At 37.2% G+C, this 26,476-nt stretch overlaps 1 protein-coding gene across 5 annotated transcripts in view; it reads left to right on the forward strand.

Moving 5' to 3' along the window:
- The window catches only part of ZDHHC14 (zDHHC palmitoyltransferase 14), a 107,669-nt gene that overhangs the window by 67,455 nt on the left and 13,738 nt on the right, over window positions 1-26,476 (forward strand). For all 5 annotated transcript variants that reach the window (XM_075413859.1, XM_075413860.1, XM_009936066.2 and 2 more), the window contains 4 exons: window positions 4,778-4,936; window positions 16,757-16,894; window positions 20,919-20,967; window positions 25,534-25,636. In XM_075413859.1, coding sequence (XP_075269974.1) covers window positions 4,778-4,936; window positions 16,757-16,894; window positions 20,919-20,967; window positions 25,534-25,636 — 449 coding nt within the window. The remainder of the gene's footprint in view (window positions 1-4,777; window positions 4,937-16,756; window positions 16,895-20,918; window positions 20,968-25,533; window positions 25,637-26,476) is intronic.

The raw sequence follows: 26,476 nt of genomic DNA on the forward strand, positions 1-26,476 counted from the left end.
TGGTCAAAGAAACATTGATCTGTGTCAGGAAATAAATTATTTTAAATAAGCAGCTGACAATTATATTTTTTCCATTAAAGAAAGAGTCTGTCAGATACGGAGTTTAGGCTTACTACAAAATGAAAAATATAAACTGGATACTGAAAAAAAGACAAAGATTGCATTAAAAAGTTGATTAGGAGAGTCAAAATGTTTCCATGTGTGACTGTTTCAGAATTTGTGTTTACAATTTTTTTAAAAAATGGTAGCACAAGCCTTGCTTCCCAGATTCAGACTGCTGAGCTGATCCAAACCACTGTCCTTTCTTCAGCAGCAGCAAAAACAATAGTCTTCCAAAAAGAGCCAATGGAGTCTTGAAGAACTATATTGTGAGCAAATGTGGAGTTTGGGGCTCAGGTTCCCAAACATGAGGGCTTATGGCAAGTCTAATAGAGAGGAACAAGCTAGATAAATATAACAAATCCTTCTGCCCTAAAATTGTGATTCTGGAATCAACAATGGAAATGGAAAGAAACATCTTTGTACTGTTAAAATATATTTATATGTCAAAAAAAGATGTATCCTAGTGGAGTGGCTTCTGTGCAGCAGGAGAAGTTGGGTGGGTCCTGCGGTTCAAAACTCCTACATGCTCCAAAATTATCGTTCTGGTTTGATTGTCTCGGAACTTGCTGTGCCTTTGAACTTGAGGCAACTTCTGAAGATGGAGTGCAAGGTTAATAGCAATATACTTCTAGGCAAGAGATTCTTCGATACATCACCTAAAAATAATGTCTTTACCAAATTGTTTATTTTTCTAAAATTTGCACGTAGTAACATGTCCAATCTGTGGCTTTTACTGTACTCAAGTTATTCGTTGTTCTTAGATACTTGAGACTTACTCTACACTACCTGTCTCTTTGGGAAGCAGTCTCACAGAAATTATTACAGATGCAGTGAGAAACTGTTATGTCCCAAGAGGAGGAGTTCTGATTTAAGAATGTGTCCTGTTTTAACCTGGCAGCCGGCAACTAGGACCAGGCAGCCGCTCGCTCACCCCTCCCCTCCCCTCGCAGTGGGATAGGAGGTAGAATGGATAAAAGGTAAAACTCATGGGTTGAGATAAAGACAGTTTAATAAGACAACTAAGGAAATGCTACTAATAGTACTACTAATAATGAATATGCAAAGCAAGCTATACACAATACAGTTTTTCTCACCACCCGACAACCAATTGCGCAGCCAGTCCCTGAGCAGCAATCGCAGAACCTGCACATTTCCTGGAGCTCACGAATTTTGCACATTTTGCCAAACTCACAATTTGCAGATCTTTTTTTGCATGGGATAGGTGATGCAGATAAATAAGGAGTTGATCATGGTAATTTATTCTTCCAGCCTTAAAAAGGCCCATCTATAGCAAGGAAATGCTTTGGATTTTACTTCAGGGTAACTGTCTTAACTTACGTGTGTCTTACTAATTTATTCTGTACACCCAGCTCAGGCCAGTTCACAGTTTCTGCTTGCTTTCTTTCACCTTGTCAAAAGCCCTGAACTCAGTATATTAGCTACACCAGCATGCCTTCTCTGGAAGTTGGTTTTGTCTTGGCTCTCTAATATTCATTGATGCTCAAGACTACATTTGAGACTTCTCCACATTTCCTTGCCTGTCTTTCATGTGTTTTGAAATGCACAGTTTGATTTCCTTAGAGCTTTATAAAATTAAATCTGTGCCACACCATAGGCATTTCGTGGAATTGACAATAGCCTGAGCAAATATATAGTTCTTGTGGGTAAAACATGAGTAAGTTTTGTTTTCTCCTCAAAGGTGGGATACCAGCTTGATACTCGAATAATCATAGCTGATATTGCATGCTTTAAACAACATTCTTAAAGCAGATTTAGTGAAATTACTTTATGCGTCATGTAAGTCTTTCAGAAAGCTCTTACTGTCTATGATTCTTTCCGTCAGCAAATCACTAAAGTTTACATTTCTTTCTATGAGCATGAGTACTTTTCTCATGAAGTTTTAGACTTCAGGATGATGTTGTTCTGCTCTTAAGAAAATAATACTTCGGTTTTTCTGAAACTGAGGCAGCAAGTCTTTTAGCTAAAGTCAGGAGCAATATATGGTCAGTATCTCTCGTTGGAGATCAGATGAAGAATTATGTGAAGAATGCAGTTAGCAGCTGCTGGTTTCAGTCTAAGCCAGGTTCCCAGTATTGTTTGTCCCTGAGACTACCGTCTGGAAACAAGAAAATGTTATTTGATGAAGCTTTTTTCTCTAAAAAAATAAATTACTCTTTCCTCTAGTAACCCACTGTTGTTAAGCATGTAGCTTGGATTTCTACTAACTACAACTACTTCAAATTACTAACTTTTCTAACGATATTATTTGAAGATTGAAATTGTGACCCTTTGCAAGGTTTACCACCAACTTTAGAGTGTGGTCATTAAGTTTGTGTAGAGACAACATGGAGAGACCTTATAGAGACTGTTTGTCCTAGGATCTTAGGAAAATTGACCAAAAAAGCAAATGCTTGGTTGCAGGAGAATCCTGGTGATATGTAGACAAAATTCCAGCCTCTGTGTCTCATCTAAATAGCACCTTCCATTTGTTTTCAGCAGAATAATTTCAGAGACCTAGATAGAGTTTGTTGGCATGTTAGAATGGTGCTAGACTGTGCTGTATCTCCATTAAATACTTGGAGTGACATTCTTGCAGCATTTCAGGTACCTTGGTCTTGCAAGGATATGGATTCTATGTTTGGGGGGTTTGTAACAGGGTGACAAAAATGCTGGAGCCCCATCTAGTGCACGAACATTTAACGCTGCTAGAGAAGTTGTAAAATGTGTCAGAGCAGAGAGGATGGAAGGCAGTCCCTTTAGTGGGAAAATTTTACCCTTTTTCTAAAATAACTTGCATTACTACATCAGCAGTGGATTGGAAGAGAAAAGTGTAAAAAGTGTGGGTCAAATTGAGGTTTATTTGGAGATGGTGATACCCTAAAGGTTAATCTTATTATGCCTCAAAGGGACCGCATATATTAAAAAATATAAAGATATTAAAAGAATTGGAACCCAAGTTTGAGCAGTCCAGCTGAAGTCTGAAAAATAACTGTGAGACCAGGACATGTTTAGCACATTCAGGTTAGATAAATCTGATTAAATCCAAGCATATATGACCTTGCCCTATTGCTTGTTTCCAGAAAAAAATTGTTAATAAACAGACAGACTGAGACTTTTGGGTTTGATTATGCAGTTTAAGATTGTGGGTAAAATCCTGACTCCATGGAAAGTCAGCAAGACTATTTTCATGAGTTTTATTTGCATCAGTTTTCACCCTTGGATTTTGAGATTAGTTTTCCTCAGAGAGCTAGGATTTGCTGTGTCTGTGAACCGGAACTTCCCTGCAAAGGTTTGGAAGGAAATTCTCTTAGAAAACCACCATTGTAAGTATCATGGGCTGGCCAGTAGCCTCTCTTCTGCACCAGAGAAGAGGGAACTTGCCTTCGAGATTCTGCCAGAGCCCATTTTAAAATAAGACAGATACAGTGCACTTCCTGAACTTCCTGAAAGGTGGGGAAATACTGGTTTTAGTCAACATGCATTTTTTTATACATAAATGTTTCATGGGAAAAAAGAGCTCTTTTCTTCTAAACAACTCACCTTGACTGGTATAAGTCATTTTCTTTCAATGACTATGTACATATTCAGGAATAATGAGATTTTATAAAATAAGAGAATCTGAAATATTGGTGTTATTTTCAGAAATTCAGTGCATCACCATCTCTAGCAGTATAGAAAGCTACACCTATATAAAATTCAGGCTTCATTAGTATTTTTGACAATTACACACCTAAATTTGAGTATGAGTATCAAATGGAAATCTTTGGTGTATTAATAAACATGTTATGCATGCATGTGTTAAATGCTTTATTGGATAAAATGCTAATTAGGGCTAGTGACTAAGAATATTGCAAACTTCTACATGTTCAACTTGGGAGCATTTAAAGGACAAAGCTGAACTTTAATGATTTAGCCTGATCAGTCCTTTAGTTGCAGGAAAAATGAATGCTGAAGTCCTAAAATAAAACACAAGCAAGCAAACAAACAAACAAAACCCAAAACCCCACCACTTGTACCAAACGAAGTAGCTGGAAACTATTTTTATGCAGCAAACTTCAAGATGTGTAGAAGTAACACTAGGAGTTAGATTTTCAAACTTTGAAACAGCAAGAGCTGTGAAATGCAGTGGAGCACATTCAGAATAGTGTCACAGCATTTAAGAGATCTCAAAGTGATGATTGATCTTATTTCTACCATGTGCCAAGCTCTAATGACAAAGCTGCTGTTGCTTAAGTAAATGTGCAGAATCTATATTAGATTGTAGAATGTCTGCAGCACTTGAGAGACTTTTTGTTATTACAGGAATTCTAAAAAAATGAGGAAAATCCTGAAGTTAACTTGTTCATGTTTTACCTCCATGCACCAGTAGTCGTAATTGTCTTTAAAGTATTCTCTATGAACTATTAGGGAACATGAGAGTGTAAAAGTTTTGAGAACAAGGTAGCTGTCAGCATTTGAGAATTGGGTTTGGGTGGAGTTTTTTAATTCAAATTGACTATGGTTGCTATTTGTAATTAACTGTCTTTTTTGCAACGTGTTATTTTAGGAGAGTGAGAAGGGAAAAAAGTCATTTAAGTGTGTTAATATAAATTTTAAACTTGCTATCGATTGCCATCAAGGCTGTGCATACACCATAGCTCATGATAAATTTAACGCATTGTATTTCTATGTGTAGATATTGCAAATGGCTCCAGTTCAGGAGGATACCGCCCCCCTCCCAGAACAAAAGAAGTGATCATCAATGGACAGACAGTGAAACTAAAATACTGTTTTACTTGCAAGATTTTCCGCCCACCTCGTGCCTCACATTGCAGCCTTTGTGATAACTGCGTAGGTGAGTAAAAAAAGATATGGCATATGTTCAATTTAGTATCTTATATATTGTAATGAATACTTTTGATATGAGAGAGAAAAAAATAAGTTAGTGACAAGATTACTCATGAGGTCATTTGCTGTGTTCATCCTTCTTTCGTACAAGTTCTGATAAATGTTAAGTATTTTAGAGAAGGCAGAAGAGAAGATACAACCTAACAGGTAGCTGTTGCTAATCTAGGAAAATACCTTCTGGTGCATACATCTTTCCTAACCTGCTCTGCAAGATGAAGAACACACCCAATGCGAATAGGGCTGCACAGTATCTACGATGAACTTTCCAGTGCAGGGAACCAAGCTTTACGGGACTCTCAGAATTGTGTCCTTCACCAAACTAAACTGAGGGCAAGGAGCTCCTTCTCCCATTCATTACAGACTAAATGTAAGGCATGCTTCAAATGGTTTGGGCTTGCGCTGTGACCGGAATATGCACTGTAGGTGATTCTTACCTTTGAATGGTTTTAAGACTGGAAATTTTAAAGTCAGAATCCATAAGAAATTACTGGGCAAGCATGCTATTTTGAGAGTAAGTAAATGTTGTCAGGACCTAAGGATATTTTGTGGTAATAGGGTTTTTTTGCCTCTGAACATCCTGTCTTTTTTCATGACTATTTTCTTTGGAGAGCAGACAAGGTGATTAAGATATGCTTGGATTTAAAAACAAACCAAAAAACCTCACCAATCAAATCTGAGTTTTCTAGTTAATTAGATCACATTTAGAGTTTAGTGCAGCTGATTAGCACACTGTTGAGCCTAGGTTTTGCGCATTCAAGAGAATAATGTAGAACGATGTCTCTGGCTGAGAAAGTTAATTGCAGCATTCAGCAGAGATATTTTTAGATATAAAGCAGTCATTGGAAGAAGTACAGTTTCATGTTTAGATGGTATTCATTTAGGGAGTACACTGACATCAGAGTGAAAAGTTTAGCCTTTTGATCCTATACAATCAATTGGTACCTATAGATGGTTCCTTTAGTAAGTAAGTTTTTCTGATGTGTTAGGATTTTGTGTTGTAATAGCTATTGAACTTGGCAAGTAGGATGTTTATGAATTGCGGCTGACGTGTTTTCAGTTTTCAGAAAAATATTGTATCAAAGGTGTATCCTGGACATTACAGTGTTGTGGGTATTGCTCAGCAAACCTGATCATGTAGCAAGGCAGCTGTTGACCAGTGCAGTAAATAAAAGTTAAAGGCTCTTGCCTTTACCGAGAGTGGATAAATACGAGCAACTCCCCCACACACATCCTGAAGCTTATTTTTAAATAGAGTTTCAGGTTTTTTAATAAACTGATATGAGGGGTTTTTCTAGAGGTTATTCTGTAGTCTGATTGTGTCCTTTTTGTACTAAATTTGGAAATCCTACTCTGTGAAACATACAGTTAGCGATGATAGGGAAACAACTTAAATGATCTTTGTCTTCTGATTATGCTGGTGATGAAGCAACAGACATGAATTATTGTAAATGTATAAAATATTCCTACTTCACACACATACAGGTATTTAAGTAACCTATGATTGCAGCTCACTACCAATATGGCTATGCGTTCTTTTTTGCCACGTGGTTCCTGAAGCTTTTGCTGCGTAGTTATAAACTAACTACAGAGACTATGTGATACAGGAGTGGAGTCGTTCTTCAAACCAGCACTTGCTGCTCAGAAAAAACAATATGCTACTTTTACCTAAAGGTGTTTTATGATACTGGGCAAATGAATGCAGTGTGAAAGAGAGGTTCTTTAATTCTTTATTTTCTACTAATGCCTTTCATTCTGTAAATGAAGCAGCGTTTTAAATATGTAAGTACGTACAAAAAATTATTCATTGCTGGATTTTTCCCCTTTTGAATTAATCCTAACTTTCTGGTTGTCTAGAAACATATGTTAACTCGATCTTGTTTCTGATTTTCATTTTATCACTAACTTTTTTATAAATGGCTACTTAGTACATTTATCTAAAAGATGAAGAAATAGCTTTAAAAAAAACCCAGAAAACTCATTTGAGTTCTACCCATAGTAATACTTCAAACTCCTTTAGCTTTACAATATTTTCGTAGTAGTATCCAGAAAAATCTGGGTTTTCATACAAATGTAGTTTGTTGTATTTATGTAATGCCCTCAGAAATTTGGTTGAATAAGTGTTCCCTGAGGCAAAGATCTTGGGTGTATTCCTGACTTGCTTTCTTTAATTGCCTTTGTGAATGACAGTTGGAAGTTAGCCCCTCAAGGGTTTTCTGTGTACCATTATGCTGCTTAAAAATGATAAATCAATTTAAAATAATCTATGCATAAACATGAGAGATGAAGACTTAAAAAAAAGAATAATCACAGCAGACATAAATTATGAGCTCAGGCTAGTTATTGCTGGGTTTTGACAAGAGGTTTTGGTTGCACTGTGTGATGCCAGTAAGAAGCCAGTTGTTGGGCTTGCTTCTGAAATGATCAAATGACCTTTTTTAATTTTTGGTTATTTCAACTTCAACTCTGTAATTTACTTTCTTATTTTGTTTTAAGAAATATTTTTGTTTTGTTTAATTTGATTTCTGTAATAAAAGCTGAACAAGAAGCAGCTATTTCCAAACAATTTATTTAGATATAGCACCAAGTGACTAATGAGAACAGCAAATAATGATTAGCAAGCAATAAATCAGCTTAGTCCAATAATCTAAATGTCTAAAGCCTTCCTTGAATTCACATGCCACAGTTTTGCTTATGAATCACAGAATCACAGAATAGTAGGGGTTGGAAGAGACCTCTGTGGATCACCTAGTCCAAGCCTCCTGCCGAAGCAGGGTCACCTACAGCAGGCTGTAGAGGACCTTGTCCAGGCGGGTCTTGAATATCTCCAGAGAAGGAGACTCCACAACCTCCCTGGGCAGCCTGTTCCAGTGCTCCGTCACCCTCACAGGGAAGAAGTTCTTCCTCATGTTCAGACGGAACTTCCTAGGCTTCAGTTTGTGCCCGTTGCCCCTTGTCCTGTCACTGGGCACCACTGAAAAGAGCTTGGCCCCATCCTCCTCACACCCACCCTTAAGAGATTTATAAGCACTTATAAGGTCCCCTCTCAGCCTGGCAAAGTAACCGATTTAGACCAAGGCAAAAATCCAGTATGGTAGAAGAAGAGATCTGCTGTTTATATTAATCTAAGGGAATATGACCTTTTATTTGTTTCAAAACCTGTGTATCATAAATTTGTGTGTGACTGATGGATAAAGATAGCTTCTCTGGTTCCACTGTGTTTATTTCAACACATGATTTTTTTTTTTCCACAGATGATTCGAAGCTCAAATTTTTGAAATTGGATGTCACAACTTAACTTTGAAACATTTAATGTGATTTTTCAGAGATCACCAATGAATGTGAGAATGGCATACTAAGTTAGACAAAAGTTTCGGTTTGTGCAGTAGCCCATTCCCCACCATGGCCAGAGTGGATCCCTGGGGATGAACGGGAGAAGAGGGCAAGCACGCGGGGATGTTTCCTGCTGAATATTCTCACACTCTCAGAAATTTTCGGTGTAGGCATTCTTGAACCCTGGGGAGGTTATCTCTTTCTGTTCAGTAGCTCTTGATGTATCCTGGTTGGCCTGCTTTGTATCTAATATTAAATCTTTGAGATGGGGAAGCAGGATATCAGTAGCACTGAAGACGCATGTACCATACTGGCATTTTCTGTCAATGTTTCTGCAGGAGGTAAGATTCCTGTCACTTGTAGGTCTGATTGCTTTTCTATAGATCCTAAACATGAGAACAAGTGTCAAGATTTTGACAGAAAATGTGCTATATTAGAAGGCGATAGACACTCCCTTTATAGTTAAATTGTTACTTTTGTAAAGCACTTCTCCCAGGCAGCTGTAGGGATCATCTTTTGGTCTTGGTCTTGGTCTTGACTGGACTATGTTAGTTTATTGTTTTGAAAATACAATGTGTTTTGTACCCAGCAGGATGCCAGACAGCAGAATTTGGATAAAATCATTGTTTGTAAGAGTAGTTTCCCAGATGAGGCACCAGAGCTGTAAATTTATTGTCTTAAAAAGGGGAATTAGCACACATAACATATAACATACAATATAAGACAGAATTACCAGTGTCTTCTGAGAGAAGCTCTTTGCTGTACTCACTCCAGATACCACCATCTTCTAGCCTGGAGAACATGAATTACTTCAAAAATAGACTGAAAGGTGACATTGTAACAGTTTGGTTTTTATATTTTTGAACCTGTTAAACCTTAGGTCCAGGTCTCTTGAAGTGACTTGTTAGCTGAACAGTTAAAACTACAAAGTTGGCTGCAGTGTCTTTATTCTTTTCATGGTTTTTTCCTCAGTTTTTACATGTGAGAAGTGGCTTTGGCTCTCTTTGTTTGTTTGTTCTACCTTTTGGGGGCACCCAAGAAGCTGCCAAACAGAGTACATGCCAGCACTTACAGAAGCTATATGTTATCTGTTTATGATTGTGCCACCTATATACTAGATGTACTTTGGAAATTTAGGGAAAGTAGCATGTCAGAGAATTTTTAAGTCTAAGCCAAAGCACTGGGAAATATGGCTGAAAGTCTTCTTAAAAATAGACAGTAGTATTATAGGTTACTTCAGAGAGAGGTTGCACCTTATGTATTGATCTGCATATAAAAAAAAAGCAGAGGTGATCATAATACCCAACTGTGTAAATTATATTGTAAACCTCAGATGTCAGAGTAAAAACTAAAGACAGAAATCACCAGGAAAAAATACAAAAAAATATTAGGAACCTAAGAAAATAAATATTTCAAATATTTACCTTAGGTGCACTAACAATTTGAAGGATGGTTAAGGAATTCAAAGGCAGCTACAAGGCAGCAACAGAAGTGTGAAAAAAAAACAACAACAAAAAAAATGTTTTCATATAGAGAAGAGAGGAATAAATCCATGAACTTTGTGGATGTTGATACCTGGTCAGGATACCACACTTCCCCTAGGGACAAATTGGGGTTTTTAACTCTCTTCCTCCGTGGTTGGGTGTGTCTGGCGCTTGTTTAGTTCCCAGTGTGTGAAGGTATTGTATTGACATGGTGTAGGTATATATGTAGGTATGTAAGGAGAGATTGTTAAGCATCCAGGTCCTTTGCTGTGCACTCTTCATGCCTATCAAAGAACAGTCATTCTAAACTCCTCCTGCTGCTGCTGCCGTTGAAAATGTCACCATTAATGTACATGCAGTCAAAGGGATTTGTTGTTAATTAGTCAACATTTATTAATGGAGGTAGTAGTGAAGTGAGCTATGTGACAATATTGATTAATTACTGTGACCTATCCTAAGGCAATGGCTGGATGTTTTCTGATAAATCAATTGCTGTTTTTATTAACAAAATTAAGCATGTTTATTTTCTTTTTGTGAATAATGTTAGTCTGCCACTATGGGAGTTGCAACTGATTTTCTTAAAACAAAACAAAAAACAAACAAACAAAAAAACAACAAAAAACCCCCACCCAAATAGCGTAGCTGTATGGAACAGTATTTAGACCGTCAAGAGACTGAAATACTTGTTGAGTAGCCCTTGTGTTTGTGTTTCTCATTGACTTTTTGTTGTAGATATCTATGCACATTATTAATTTATTTCATTAATAGAGGCTCATCTTTCCCAGTGTTACATTACTGTTTCATTGTGCATTGTCTTGTAGAGATTAGTGTAGTGTCCAGAATATAATCTAGAGTAGACCTTTGGTGAGTGTTGCCCAAATGTAACTTAAGGCTAAAAGGCTTGTTCTGTGCCATTTGGTTTTCTTTGGGGTGTTTTGATTTGGAATCAGGGTACAAAAGTACTGAAGCTCAGTGATTTAAAGGATCCATTGTACATTGTCCATAACAGATGTTCTAAAATAACATCAGCGTGCATATAAATGTAACTTGCAATTGGTCTTTTGTTATTCACCATTTTTTAATGTAAATTTCTACTCTGATTTCATTCTGCAAAAGTAACAGCAAAGACATTGTCATGGGAATAACTTTTAAATAGGTGAATATTGTGTGAGTTAAATTGGTCCGTATATTTGATTGCAGTTGCCAATTGATGGCAAGTCCCATCAGTGCTTTTTTAAATACGCTTAAATAAAGAATTTTCTTAGGAGTGATGACTTCAGCCGGTGGAACTGAACATCTGAGCTAAGGATAGCTTTTATGAATATGCTAAGAATATCAGATACAAGATTTTTTTACTAATTATGTGAAATTGTCAGACATTCTGAACTGACTGCAAAGGATTTAATGCCATGGTTATATTGGCTTGCGTGCCTGTGTACATGACTAAGCAGGCTGTTGGGATTGAACTGCTATTTCTTAGAAGAAAATAAATACTTTTTGTAGTAAGAAGTATGCCTCACATGGACTTCAAAAAACCTCATTTGTTTTCCTAAACGTTTCAAGAGCAACCAAATTCTGAAAGTACCATTTGTCATCCAAAATACCGAGTCAAGAAGCCTCAGTAGATGTGGTCATAGCATGACATCATAGTCCTACAAAAAGCTGTAATTGTCATCATTACAAATACGTGCAGATGTGTTGGTAACTCTACATAATTGCCCAGTGTGCATCAACGACAATGGACCTTGTAGTCTTATGTTGTACTGCTGCTATCAAAAGTAATTTTGAGTAATGCTGGCCCAGCTGGTTGAGTTGTAATGTTATGTTTTGACTGACACAAGATTTGAATAGCAGACTGTTGGCTCTGCCCAGTCCTGCGATACATGTTTGCATGTGTTAAATAAAAATGGTAAAATTTGGTGAATGCCTTAGGTTTGTGTCTTTGCCCTAGACCGCTTTACTTGAATGGGAAGGAAGAATTAGCAAGTGAATTCTAACTTGTGCTTGTTGGAATCTGCTAGTAATGTGGCCTAGATACTTTTGCACCTGTAGACTTTTTGTCTTTCCAAGACCTGCCTTCACATTTAGCTTTAGAAAATGTATGTTGGCATGCAGTGACCTAGTCAAAGGCAAAAAGGAAGCATTTCAGAAATAATAATAAATGTTTCTAGGATCACAGTGTGAAGAGACAAGCAAATCTGCAAACTGAAGGGCCAAGCTGGCCTACAAATGTTACATGTGAAAATGCTTTTTTGTTCCTTGTAAATTATAAAGCTTTTATTAAATATTTTAGAAGAGTGAAGAATGCATTCGGGTCGTTTTGTATGGGGTTTCCTGGCGTGTAGCGATTGAAAACTGGAAGCTGAACATTTAAGGATTTAAAAAGTCTACATGCTGTGCTGTGGAAAACTAGAGATTTGGCTCTTGAGTTCTGAGCAGTAAGGAATATGCTTCAGTGTGGCTTCTGAAGGAAATACTCTCCTTCTAGAAGACCATTGCTAATTGAAATGGGAAATGTTCTCAGTTTTGTTTTTATCTGAGATATCCATCTGTTAATGATCCTTTAGCAAGTTTACAAATGTAAATGTTTCAGGGAAGGTAAAAATTGAGATAAATGTCCAAAGAATGATGTAGCTTCTATGTTCTTCTGTCATCTAGTTAGCATATGTTATTAGGTGAGTGTTAATGAGACCACTGACTCATGCTGACAGCTTGCTGCTTCCAAAGACACAGTATCTGAACTTCATCCTCTTATTCCCCCCCCCTTACATGATTCTCTCCTCCATGCCTGTTCACACAGCCCTTAATAACACACAGCCATTGCTAAGTCAGCTTTTCTCACAAAGCAATGATCAAAATGATTCCATTTTTCCCTTTCTGCCAGTTCAGGGAACTAACCTGACTCATCAGCAGCTTAGACAATGAAAGAAAGAAACGGGATTAAGTGGCAGGAAGGACAGCATGTGCCCATCTCTTTCACTGCTGCTAAGCTTTTAGGTTGGCTCTGTTGTCTTGTGAAGCCTCATCCTGTGCATTTGGTTATGGGGGTGCTGGCTATCTTCAGAAGTTATTATCCGAATTCAAGCTTGCTTATCACTTGAGAAAGACTAGTAAAATAAAGTCACTGTTGCAGGTTTACTAACAGCTCTTGGGGTTTCTCACCTCTATGGTTTTCTGTGGTCTTTACAGCAGCATTTTTAGCCTCCATTTACCCATCTCTTCTCACATCAATACTTCACCTTATAAGCTGTTCACGCATTTTTTTCTCAGTTTTTTTTTTGTTTGTTTCAGCTTTTGTTCTCAGACCCTGAATAATTAATCAAAACAGGATTTCTCCTGCAGTCCTGGTGTTAACCTGTAGTAAGGTTGGTGTTACAGCTAAGCTGAAATCATACTTAGCTGCTTCTGAAAAAAGGGTCATTTCATCCCTTCTGGCAATGTGTTCTCACTGCTTCACTTGGGCCAGCTTTGGTGTTGGTCTGATATTGTGTTGAGCTAGTCTGGGGAGCTGGGCACCAGAAAATCAGCCATAGTTTTAAGTTCATCTGGCTCTGTCAACCAGCTCCCCAGCGGGTAGAATGAATACCAGGCTTGGTCTAAGGACAGAGAGCTGTAAACACAGAGGCAAGAGATTGTTCACAGGACTGCTGAAAGCGGAGAACCGGGGCCATGTGTTTTAGCAGTAGTTCTTCATTGGACAGAAATAGCTGTAACATCATACCACATCCTGAAGGCAAATACCTTGCTGCTTTTGCTTAAAATTGAGTGCAGGAGGATGATCTATCACAACTTTTCTATCCATGCTTCCATAGACAAACTTTTCAGCCCTTGCAGCTTTCTTCCTCCCTCATTAAGAGTTCTAATACACTTTTTAACAACAAGAGTTTGTATTACCAATGTTTTGATTTTTTTTTTATTTGCCTCAAATATTTTTACATTAACCTTGTCACAAATGTATGATTGTGTACAGCAGCACATTAACTATACCCTATACATTTACACCAGAACTGCAGTCATCACCTCTAAACAGTCTATTATTCTTCATAACAATCAGCTGCATTTATATTTGCTCTGCATTTTAAGTTTACGAGGGCCAGAATTCCCATTTTTTCTCAGCATCAGTAGTTTTTAATTTTTCAGTGCTGCCAACATTGTCCAAGCCAAGTAGAGATGTCAGGCAGAGCTTCCTTTTTCAAACAATTACTTGTTCAGTTTGCAGGCATCTGGAGTGCCAGAGGTGTGAAGCTGAAGATATTGTGTCATTTCTGCATTAATACTTATTAAGCCATGTCTTTTTGTAAGGAAGAAGAAACAGCTCTAGATTTAAGAGAGTTCATATTTCTTAACAATGTTAGAAGTTTCTGCTTAGTGTGTATCTGTTCATTTTGCCAGGGTTGGCTGCTTTCTCTACCATTAACAACTAAGCAGAGCAGCTCACAAGCTGTGGGGCTATTGTCTTTAACTTGTATTTACATATTTGTGCTCTGCTGAGTAGAATAATCCCTGGCTTTTTAATATACTCTTCTGTGGCATATAGCATAAATGTCACATCACTTTCTATTTTGTGACTGAGAAAAATGAGGCCAAACTTATTAATTCATAACTCACATAAACCATTTAATAATTCTACCTTTTCTTTGGAGTTGATTCAGATTGAACACTGTAGCAGTGTTTTTCATATCCAGCCTTTTCTGTCTATTTCTGCTTTACCAACATCTTAGGTAGTTACTCAGCTTCACAATGATTGGTAAGGTACTTATTGAGAAAGCAGAGCCTTTCACTTCACTAAGAAAGTCTGAAGACAGAAATTGGAGAGGACTGAGAAGTAGGTTAAAAATAATGTCAGTCTTCAGTAAGGAATGTATATGTGTGTGTGTGTATGTATGTATGTGTGTTTCTAGATGTGAGAGGTGTGTGTATTTATGTTTGCATTTATCTGAATCTATCAGATAGATGTCTATATATATCTAAATATTGTTTCGTGGCTAGAAACTGAGCTTTTGTCAATATAATTTGTTGATTCCTAATGTGTCAGAATGGATGTGTATATACGGAATTCATCTTCCAAAGACATGTCATGATTTTTTTTTCCGAAGCAATAGGGTACAAAAGTACCCTACAATTATGCTCTTTAAAAGGCTGTGTAACTGTATTTTTCTTTGTGTTATTATTTACTCGTGTGTTGTATTAGGTACCCATTAAATAAAGTAACATGTTTATCAGAACGTAAGGACTCATTCAGAAGCACAAATGTGAAAATAAGCACTGTTCAAATGCAATGCCAACTTATTTTGGGAATACAACTGTATTGCACAGGATAAAGGTAATACTGCCTACCCTTTTAGATACCAGAGGGTTTAGTTCTTGGTATTCTTAGCAGTACTCATTACATCAAAGTATTTCTGAAGCTTATCCTACGAGAGTTCAGTAACTTTCACCTTGAATAGCCCCATTGGAATTTGAAACAGATTTATGGCAGAAACATGTGGTCCAAAAAGCTGTCACGTAAAACCATGTAAAAAAACCCTGAAAGTCTGATGAACTCAGAAATCTGTTGTGCATGTTGTTTTGAATTTTTTTCTTTTAGATGAAGATAATACTGAATACATCCTTCAAGGAAAACCGCTAATGTAGGTCTTTAATATAAAGCCATAGCTAAAATAAACTGGTGTGCTTGGACAGATGTGCCTTTTTAACATAGGGCTTAAAGACAAATTTATAGCTCGCCTTTCCTGTGGAATTACAAATAGTTTGATATTGTACGTCAATGGAGGCATAAAAGTCACAGAAAACAAAACAGGATTTGGACAAGGATCAGACAGTGAGAGTCAGCCAGCAAGGGAGCATCTGTCTTATGTTATGATCTTGGATTTGATTAAAAGATTTAAAATTCTGTCAGTGTAATCTGTCCAAAGCAAAGCTAGGAAATGCTGGTTTGTTTCCTGAGAATCGCTGTTTCCATCACCCAATATACTGGGACAGGGAGTGGGGGGTTCAGGCTGCATAGGGAGAACTGTTCCCTCTGCCACTTTCCAGTGCTGGGGCATTTCCCTCTGTGCTGGGGACACTCATTTCTGACCCACTCTGGCCTTTTCCTGTCTCGTGAAGGAGTTAATCTCTCGGAGAAATAAAGAGAAGGAGTTTGGTTTAGTAAAAAGAAGAGGGAGCCTATAGTGCAAAGGGTAACAGAGTATTCAGATGACATCTATCAACTTTTATACCATGTGGTTTACAGAAAATTCCTGCAGGATTGACTGGATTATTTTAAAAAACAACCAAGCTGAAAGCAAAAAGAAGTATAACCAAATTTTACAAGACCGTCTGACTTTTAACATTTGAAAAACGGTTTATGTGAATAATTTTGCTGGTTTTGATGGGTTTGTATGGCCATGTCAACTCTAAGTTGAAAAATAGGTGGTCTGGAATGGAGAATATTTTGAATGAAGAAACAAAAGGAGGTGGGGGAGAGTAAATATTTCATGTACCATAATGGATGGATGACATGATAGTAGACTTAAGTCAGAGGTGTGATCATGACAGATATAAATAAAACAACATCAAAAACTCCAGTTTTGAGTAGAAGAGTCACTGGAAGAAAAAAAAACACCCTTATTTTGAAAAAATAAAATACAATTGAGTTGATACCACTCCATGTGACAGTGGATAAACACATGCTTATTGGTCTGACTGCACAACTCATCACAATAATGCTGTTAGTTTAACAGGAGCTCACTTCAGCCATGCTTTGATTTCTTCAAAAGCTGTAAAATTTCATTAAAATACTCCTTTTTTTCTTTTCTCTTTTTTCCTTCCTAAGTAAGAATTTCTCTGTGGCTAATTTGCAAGTGCCAGTTAAATTATGAGTTCTAATATAGTATTCGGAGAACTTTTTTCAAATAAACAGCATTTTATTAATTGTTTTCCATTTTTTTTTCTTCTGCCTCTCATTTCAGAACGGTTTGATCACCACTGTCCCTGGGTAGGCAACTGTGTGGGGAAAAGAAACTACAGATTTTTTTATATGTTTATTTTATCTCTGTCCTTTCTGACAGTCTTTATATTTGCATTCGTTATCACCCACGTCATCCTTCGTAAGTATGCTGGTGAAATCAGATTACGTATGTAGCCATTTGCTTGAGTTTTTATTTTTAAGTTAATCTTTTGATCATTCAGGGTTTATTTATTTATTTATTTATTTGCCTTTTCTCTGAAGCTTCACAATCCCCAATGAGTCCCATTCTGGTCTATAGTAGACCCTGGTCATAGTAGTCATTGATCTAGCACTGGCTTTATCTTAATGCAGTGTTAATTTTCTTAATTTTTGTGTCCTTTTATGGATGATTTGTTGGAAAAGTAGCACATGTACTGTATGTCTAAGTATACAGATACTATCATTTTCACAAAGAACTTTTGTGTGCTTTTTTAACTGTAAGCATGGGTCACTTGTCATCCAAACAAACAGGTAGATTACTAGGAAATAGATTGGAGCTATTTTACACTTTTTATTGTTTGCCATTTGGTTTTACATCTTTCTCTACCCTATTTTTAACACAAGTTACTTTCATTTGCATAGACATTCTGAGAACAACCAATTCATAATAGAGTGAATCAGATAAGCTATAGGAAGATGAATATTCATGAGTTTGATTTTTATTTGTGTTCTGGACTGGGTTTGAGGAGGGTATTTTTAAAGCTCTTTCGAGTACTGTCTTTTTTTCCACACACCTAACAAATTTTGTTAGGTCCTACATGATGATGACGTCCTAATTTATGGTGATAGGTTATATGACTTTATATATGTCTTTATATGTCTTTAAAGACTTTTTGTATGTTGTGGGGTTTTTTTAACCCGCTACCACTAGGAAGACTAGGAGTGTTCTACCTTTTCACTAATTAAGTAGGATATTGCCTTGAACAGTATTTCTGTAATGATCTTGGAAATGTGATCTTTTTATTTCTTTGTATTTTGTATTACAGTGGAAACCTGATAGAAGTAATAATTTCAGTTTATAACACATTTATAAAGCTAACTTGATAATGGAAATATTTAGAGACTGTTTTGCTGAAAAATATACCAGATTGTGCTCGATTTCCTAAATTGCTTACACTTTGCAGGGAAAATTTACATTTTAAAAAGCAGAACTCCTGCTCTTATTTGTGCTTCACAAAAGAAGGATAAGAGCACTGAACAGCTCTCCTATAGGTCAGAAATCTAGCACATAGTCTAGAACTAGGGGCACTTAATTTTGAGGGAGTCTGGATCAACAAGTTGTTCTCGCTGCCAGATACAGCATTTCTAATACCAGTTGAAAGAGCGGAAAAAAGATGTGCATATGGTTTAAAAATGGAAAAGTAATTACTGGAAAGATAACACTTTCCCTTAATACTTAAATCTTTGACATTTATTTGGGCATACAGAAGCGTATGCAAACACAACTTTTACATTTGAGAAGGAAGCATGGGGTTTTTTTCTGTCATCTTACTTTGCTAGAATTCAGTAGTTGAGAACATTACCAGTCTGACAACTTAAAGCTGCTTTTGAAGCTACCCTACCTTTATTTCACAAAGACTACAGTGCTTTTTTTCTTTAGTTTTCAGCATATTAATTACCAATATTATGCCAATATTTCGTGTTCTGAAAGTCAAGTAGATCTACCTAGTGGATTTTAACTTTACAGTGTCCATACCTAATTCTAAGTATGAATTAGACAAAGACCAGAGAAATTAATTTTGCCTCTGTGTGATTGAGAAGCACTTTAGCATTCCGTAGGTGTTACAGATAATTTATAGTAAATGTTAAATGCTGAATTGTCTAATCAGCTGTAACATATTCTTACTATGGAGGTTTATCTACCTTGAATGAGACAGGAAAAAGCTCCTTAGTTCTAAATATTGGTTGGTCCTCAAAGGCAATGGGAGCAGGTATGAATTGTGATTAGTTTCTTGATGTTTACTTGCTACATGTGAGCTTCAAGCCCAACTTTCAAATTTATCTACTATAATCTTGACTGTGTCCAAAAAAAGGGTTCTTTACAAAGAAGGTTTTTTTATCATACCAATTACTCCACTCTCGCTTTGCCTATCATGCTTCTAGAAGTCCTCATATCTACCTTTCTAACAGTTACCACTCAACCATTTTTGTTCTGTTGTGCAGCCTTGCAGTTCTTCAGCTGATGCTAACGAGTAAGCAGGATTCTCAGTTACTTAACGTGAACCTTTGCACTTGGCATAGACTGCTTTGTGTTAGTGTGTCTGAATAAAGTCTCAGTTTTTAGACCTGGGACTGTGACCTTCCTGCAGTGTTTCAAAGTCATCCATATGTATTTCCTGAAGCCCTGGAAAAATTCTTGATTCTAGAGGAAGTCCTGTTGACTTAATAAAATCCTGTTCTGAGCTTTTCCGAAGGTGATCCTACCAGGGTTAGCTTCAGCAACGCTTTATTCTAGATATCCTGCATTAGACTGAATGCCTTCTGACACTATTCTTTCAGGAAGGGGCTGAAGGATCCTGATTGCAATTTGTAGGCATTGAGGTTAAAAAAAAAAAAAAGAAAAAGAAAATAAATTTCTTTTTGGTTCATCCTAGTAGGGAAGTTCCTTCTCTGACCTTGTTGATAACACAGCAAACCTGTTTTTTTTTTTTTAATGTCTCTTGATTTAGACAATTTTTTGAAATTTTGTATCATTTTAAATACATCTTGCAAGCTGGCATTTTTATGATTTTTGATGGGCCTAAGTGGTGACAAGATATGAGATACATCTTAACTTTTTGTTTTCTGTGACCTTCTGAGGCATTCATTGGAAATTTGCCCTTTCCAGGATTAAGAATATGTGCACGTAATATTATTGAAAATGATAAAATGAATTTGTAAATCAGATATTTTAAAGGTATTGTCTTGCAAGATTTTCTTCCATCTCCCCAAGCTCAACATGTTTTCAGTAGTAGCATACGTCTTCACAGTTACTCTGCTCTATTTGAGGCATCGGTATTTCAACTATTTGTTGCAGTGAGGTACCTTTGCCTTCTGATATCTTGGGAACTGCTTGGAAGAGTGCAATCAGCAGTAGGGAATAGAGATCACACCTACCTGCTGCCATTGCCATTAAGGATCCTAAAAACAGTAAGAAGGTAGGGGAAGGTCCATTAGTGTTGTGCCTTGAGGCTAAGAAACAGTTATGAGAGTCTGAAAAGGTTCAGAAATACAAGGTAAGTAACTCTCCCTTTTTAATGGCAAACAGTAAAATTGACTAGGCAGGTCTCAAAAAGAAGTGTGTGTATAGATATACATTTTTCTTTTTTGTTTTAAAGACAAGATTCTTCTCTCTTCATACAAAGCTTCAGATAAATTTAGCTAAGGGGAAAATGTTTGCTGTGCGAAAGTCTTTCAACCTGATACTTTTAAATCATTTAAGTTATACAGTAAAATGCAAACTATATGCCTATAGCTATGTGACATTGTCAGTTTCCACAAACTAATTCACTTGTTGCAATCAGCAAATTGTCAAATTACCCTTTTTGATTAGTATCTCATGGTTGTGGAACCCAAGTGGATGCTTCTGCATCTCTGGTTCATTGGATCATGCTGCACTTGAGCTCTTTTTGGCTAGCAGATATTCTCTTATTTGCCCAGAGGCAACAAGCACCTATTGGAAAAACCTTCTGTGCAGGTGCAGTAGGAGCAGGATTACAGTCTAGAGAACTTTGGTGGGAAAGGAGGGAAAGTTGAGAATCTGGATTTATAGAATAAATTTTCCAAGTCAAAGAGTTTATTTGAAAAATAGTATTTCAAAAGAATAAAGTAGCTTATATTTTTTTGTTTCCATATTAGGCCTTAAAAGAACAGGGATAATCAGAAATCTTGTTCATGGGAAAGTATGCATGCATCAATTTGGTATGACTGAGAAAATATCCTGTAGATGTTAGACCTGATTACTTACCCAAGGTTTTTTTGTGATGTTGTTGCTGCTGAGCAACATATTCTCAGATTCATATTATTAAATATATTCTATGATTATTCGGTTGAGCTTCAAATATTAATTATGTTAACTATGGTGAAAACAGAAATTGTAGTCCAGTTTCTTACTCAGCTGGTAATTTTGGGTTTTATTCCTACAGGTTCTCAACAAACAGGGTTCCTCAATGCCCTGAAGGACAGTCCTGCAAGATATCCTTTCATTGAAACAAATTGTAGATCTTGTTGCAAAATAACATCTGAGATATGTTTTTGCTTGTTTTCTTGCTATTGTTGGATGTGTGCATTTGGGACTTTAACAATTAAAGATTTCATCACTTCCTGTACAATAGGATTTCTCGCCACATGTTGGAGGTAGAAAAGAGTCTATAGCCTGGTGTATTTGTTTTCTTCATCTTTTGCAGAGTAGTACTCTTGACAAAGGTCTGTAGTTTCCATGTGTGATGGAAATATGCTCCATATATTTGTGATGGAATTCATAAATATAGCTCACACTATACCCATGCTGTGGTTTCATTTAAAATATTAAACAATTCTTCTGCTTTTAAAACAGAAAATATCCAAAATGACTGATTCTTGTCAGGGTAGAAAAAGTAGATTGTGGAACAACTGAAACCATAAGCTGTCCCTGAAGACTTCAATTCCTGAAAGTATGCTTACGTTGATTTACTGCTTTTGGAGAAGTCATTTTGAAGTATCAACTTCTGTTAAGTTACACGTGCATACACAGGGACTACTATTGTTGTTCAGGCCGGGAAAGAGAAGAATCTGGGGAGACCTCGTTGTGGTCTTTCGATATATAAAGACAAGACATAGACTTTTTACCAGGGCCTGTAGTGACAGGACAAGGGGCAAGAATTTTAAACTGAAAGAGTGTAGATTTAGGTTGGCTATAGCAAAGAAAGTTTTACAGCGAGGATGGTGAGACACTGGCGCAGGTTGCCGAGAGAAGTTGTGATTGCCCCCTCCCTGGCAGTGTTCAAGGCCAGGTTGGATGGAGGCTCTGAGCAACCTGGCCCAGTGGTAGGTGTCCCTGCCCATGGCAGGGGGGTTGGAACTAGGTGATCATTAAAGGTCCCTTATGTATAAGTTTTGAATGGTTTGTGTCTGAATAAGCAGTTTTCACCGCTCACAAAGACACTGTATAAGAATTCTTTCCTATACTTGTGCCAAGGAAAGACTTTTTGTCCGTTGTGCCTCACACAGTTTGGTCTTTTTCCACAGAAGAGTAGGAAGAAAAAACTCTGTCATTCATAGTTGCGCATACAGACAGACCTCTCTTTCCAGGTAGTTTTTCCAAGTGTCAGATTCTCCCAATTCTGCAGATACAGTTTTTTTATGTGTGTTCATCAGGCACTCACTGTGCTATAAAATCCCTTTTTAAACAAAGCCAGTGTGGAGATTTTTTTTTTTTTTTTAAGTAATTTTACAAAGCACAAACAAACTGTTCTAAATAGCACAATAGCTTCCAATTAAAACAATTACAGTCACTTCTTACAAAAGATTATTCTTTTAAACTCTTTTCAAACTGAGCATAGCTTTCAGTTGTCCTTAAATCAGAAGGTAATTGATTATGCATTTGAGGATCCTTGTACTGGAACAATGGGCTGCTTATTCAAATTTGTATTCAGAGATGTGCTGATTTGAAAATGGGTTGGTAGTGCATCTGGTAGACATGGCCTGGTTTGATAGTGATATGTTGGAAAATTTAATAGCTTGGTTACAATCCCTGACAGTAAAAAGTGAAATTGTCCAAATAGCATTGGGAATGCTGCTTTGCATCAAGCCAGTCAATTCAGGCACAGAGAACATTGCCATTTCTGTCTTGCAAAGAACCCTGGGTGAGATACTAAAGGAGTGTTATACCATATTAAACTGGTAAGTTACACTTTATATTGAGAATATATTGCTTTTTTGTATTTTATTTTTAATTAGTAGGCTCATGTTTAATTGATGGAGTCATGTTAATCTAGCATGAACCACCTGTGCTGTTCTAGAGATCTTTGGATCTTGGTGTGCGGAACTGAAAGAAGACCCTTTTTTGGGGAAAAAGTCCCTTTCAGTGGGGAACTGAAAGAGGTCTTGAACTGAAAGGAATTCTCTTTTTTGTAAAAAGTAAAAAAGTAAAAAAGGAATTTACTTTTTTGTCAGTAAGAATTACCATGTGGAGGGAGAAAATCACATATCGGGACCCTCTTGAGTGTAATCGTGGCGACAAACTTCCTGTCAGTGGTGTGCTCAGTCACCTGATGATGTTGCAGGAAGCCCTGCTCCCTCTCAGGTTCCCCTTTTCTGACCTGGTGATTCTTCCTATTGGTCGTTGTGTGTAGATTGCACCCAACAAGGCTCACCTACAGCCTTCCTTACAATTTCTGCCCTCTCAAAGCCCAGATGGATGCACTTGTGTTATGCATAATGTTTTTGAGCTGTTTCCGTCTTTCACACCTTTCTGAACCCTCTGCTAACACCAGTCTACTTCCTTATCTTGGCTCCCTCATTCTCCTTGCTTTAGTGTGGCTGTTGCACAGTCCGCTGAGACTGAGTTCCTGTCTTGTGTTGTTTTGACTCTCCACGTAGCTTGAGAGGGAGACAGTAGTGAACGTGCTGTGCAGCAATGCGCTTTGGTCATCCTGCTGCTTTTGGAGCAGATTTGCTCAGAATGCAAGTGGCTCTTTTCTGACTTCTCAATCATTCTGAGTGAAGTAGGTTCTAGAAAAAGTTATACAGACAACTAGGGTATTTCCCAATTCGTTAGGGGAGTGCAGACCTGCAATACAAACCTCTTCACTGTTAATGAATAGGACTTATTTATTAAATGGGATTATTTATCGCAAATACTTATGTCCATCCGTGCATTTTCCAGTCTGTCTCTGTATAATGATGAGGATCATTCATATTTCTCTTCTATTGATAGGTTCAGCGATAAGGATGTTTTTGTATGTTTTAAGGCTGTGTCCTTGTTCCCGAATGTTTTGAGTTGATGTTGTATTGGAAACTGACTTCACTGAAGGTTGGCATATAGTTAATATACAGTTTATTTTTATCCTGTTCTTTTCCCATTGTCTTGTTCCTACTGATTTATTATATCTGTTTTTCTAGGAACCAAAACCTTTTGTGCTGTTCATTCATGTTCCCTAAAAAAAAATTTACTATTGAAGTGTTGTAGAAAACGTTCTCGAAGCAGATGTATTCTGAGTTTATAGCTATTGTATGTAAATAAAAATATATAAATAAAAAACTGTGGCAGGAAACCATCTATAGAAAGTTGCTCTTTATGCTAGATTATATAAAGTTTAGAAGCGACTTTATTGTCTTATTTCTGAAATGATGACTATTTTAGAGCTAAAGGAATGATGTAAACTGTAGGAAGTATGCAGCTCTGAGTGCTGACTGACTTTCCTAGTATACCAATCTCAGTTTTAAAGCCTGGTCATTTATTTATGACATGTGAGTTATGCAGTTTATAAGGAGTGAAAACACAGGTAGTTTGAGAAGTTCTGGTGGTGCGCACACATGCACGTGCACACCTTCGCTACCCTCTCGGAGGTGTGGGTGCTCTTGCCATATGTGTACCTGTGCTGCTCCCTACCACACGCAGGTGAGAAAGCACCGCACGAGCTCCCCTAAGCGTACCTGTCACACCCCAGGCTGACAGTCTACTGTCTGGATGCCAACGGCTAGCAGCGTTCAACAGGGAGGGTGCCCTGCCCGGCCTAGGCAGGTGCCAGCAGAGTGACTTGTGGCTGTAGCAAACCAAGTTTTGACTGCTGCTGTTCCCACTTGAAGTTCTCTTCTGCCTTTTTTTGTGATTTTCTTACAATTCGGGCTGATGTCTCCTTCAACAAGTGTTGTAATTCCTCAGCTACTGTTCAATAGCAGCACAGTGAGCTGGGGGTTGATAGTCTTCCTCTTTAACCTGAAAAGTTTGGGGCAAATGCTGCTGAGTTTTGAGTGTTCAACCCCAGCCCAACTATTTACACTCACAGGTTTAACAGTTGTTATCCAGACCGTTTGCCTTTCAGGCACCCCCACAGTTGTAAAGTAGAATATATGCAGTTATGAGAGGGACTTGAGAGAGCGAGAGGACTTTGTAGTTTACTTGGACTAGGGCACCTTCATGCTAGTGTTAGGACCCCTATCAGCATCTTAATTTCAGTAACAGAAGAAAGGCAGGAGAGTCTAGCAGTTAGAACATATGACTGGGATACAGTTTACTCAGTTGTGGTTGCTATACGTATGAGCACAGATCTAGAACCCTTAGTCCTGGCTCAGGACTCCCATTGTGCACTAAATATTTGTACAAACAGATCCATTCAGTCTTTGCTGTTCAGCTAGCCTTGGGTTACCTCTCTTGTGTTTGATCTTCCCCCTCACTCTATCAGAACTGTTATTTACTGTTACTTATCAATTTACCTGTCTTAATACAAGTGTGATGACTTTTACAGGGTGAAAATGAATATCTGAATTTCAGCAATTAAGATCAGAACCACTCATCAGTAATTTCTAGCCTTTTTCAATCTGCAGACCCTTAAATGTTTGCCGGTGTCGGTGCTATTCAGTGGCCTGTACGCTAAACCCTACTGACAATAGGCCTGCTTTTCTGAGTTTGATTTTTGCTGACCCCTGTGAAATACCCCAAAGATCTTAAGGGACTTGTAGAGTAAAAGTCGACTACCCTGAATTTTGTGATTGTAACAATTTGTTATTGAATATGATTTTTTTTCTCCATTTGCATATACTTCCTTGACTTTCAATTACTGTGCTGGAAGCTGTGGTTTGTTTTTTCTCAGTATGGTCCATTGTTGGCCTCTCAGGTTTTCACACGTATTTGATCAGCTCCAATCAAACAACAAATGAAGATGTAAGTTTGTTGTGTATTTCTGCGTATATGTTTCTAAATACTAATGAGGAAGTTTTTCTCTGTTATTCTTAGAGAAGTCATACCTGCCTGCATAATTTTGTGAATGCCTCAGTAGGAAAGAACAAAGTAACCTGGTCGTACTTGATTCAAAATATCAGAAGAGATCTTTTGGACTGTATTTGCTGTGGCTTGAAAATATGCTGGTTACATGGTGTGTCCATTATGATTTACACCCTCAGGACCTGTTTCTTAATATAGGAAAATACAGAATACAGGAGACAAGGAAGCAATTATGTTTTATACAGTGGGAAAGTACTAAACATTTTTCAGTATCTCTTGTTCACTGGGAGCCCTAAATAGTCTTTTATTCAAAAATTACTTGTGGTAAAACTTGCAAAGTGTGTTGAATTCTCAAAACAAAAATTTCATCCTTTATTTTATTTTTAATTTCAAACTTCTTTGACAGTGTGAGGTCTAAAACCCCTGGCAAGGAGTATATAATTCATTTAAAGGTCAATTTCTCATTTCTGCAGTTGTCCTATTTTGCACATAGGTTTCCATTGTTTCGGTGTGAAATTATGTTTACCTGTGTGTGGAGGCTTCATGTGTTCTCCCCTAACTGAAAGGTGAAATACAAAATGAATGAAAGGAGAAAATAAGAATAGCTAGGTAGCTAATGGTGTAGAAAGCTTGTTGGTATTTAACAAGTAATCTAACAAATTTCTGCAAGCTTAAAGTTATTTTATTGTATTTTTCTGTTGTACCTTTTTTCATAGGTATCTGACAATATGAAAATAGCATCTTTGGGACTGTCAACCACATGTTTTGTTATTGTTTAAG

The sequence above is a fragment of the Opisthocomus hoazin genome, chromosome 2, assembly GCF_030867145.1.
Source record: "Opisthocomus hoazin isolate bOpiHoa1 chromosome 2, bOpiHoa1.hap1, whole genome shotgun sequence".
NCBI classification, from domain to species: Eukaryota; Metazoa; Chordata; class Aves; order Opisthocomiformes; family Opisthocomidae; genus Opisthocomus; species Opisthocomus hoazin.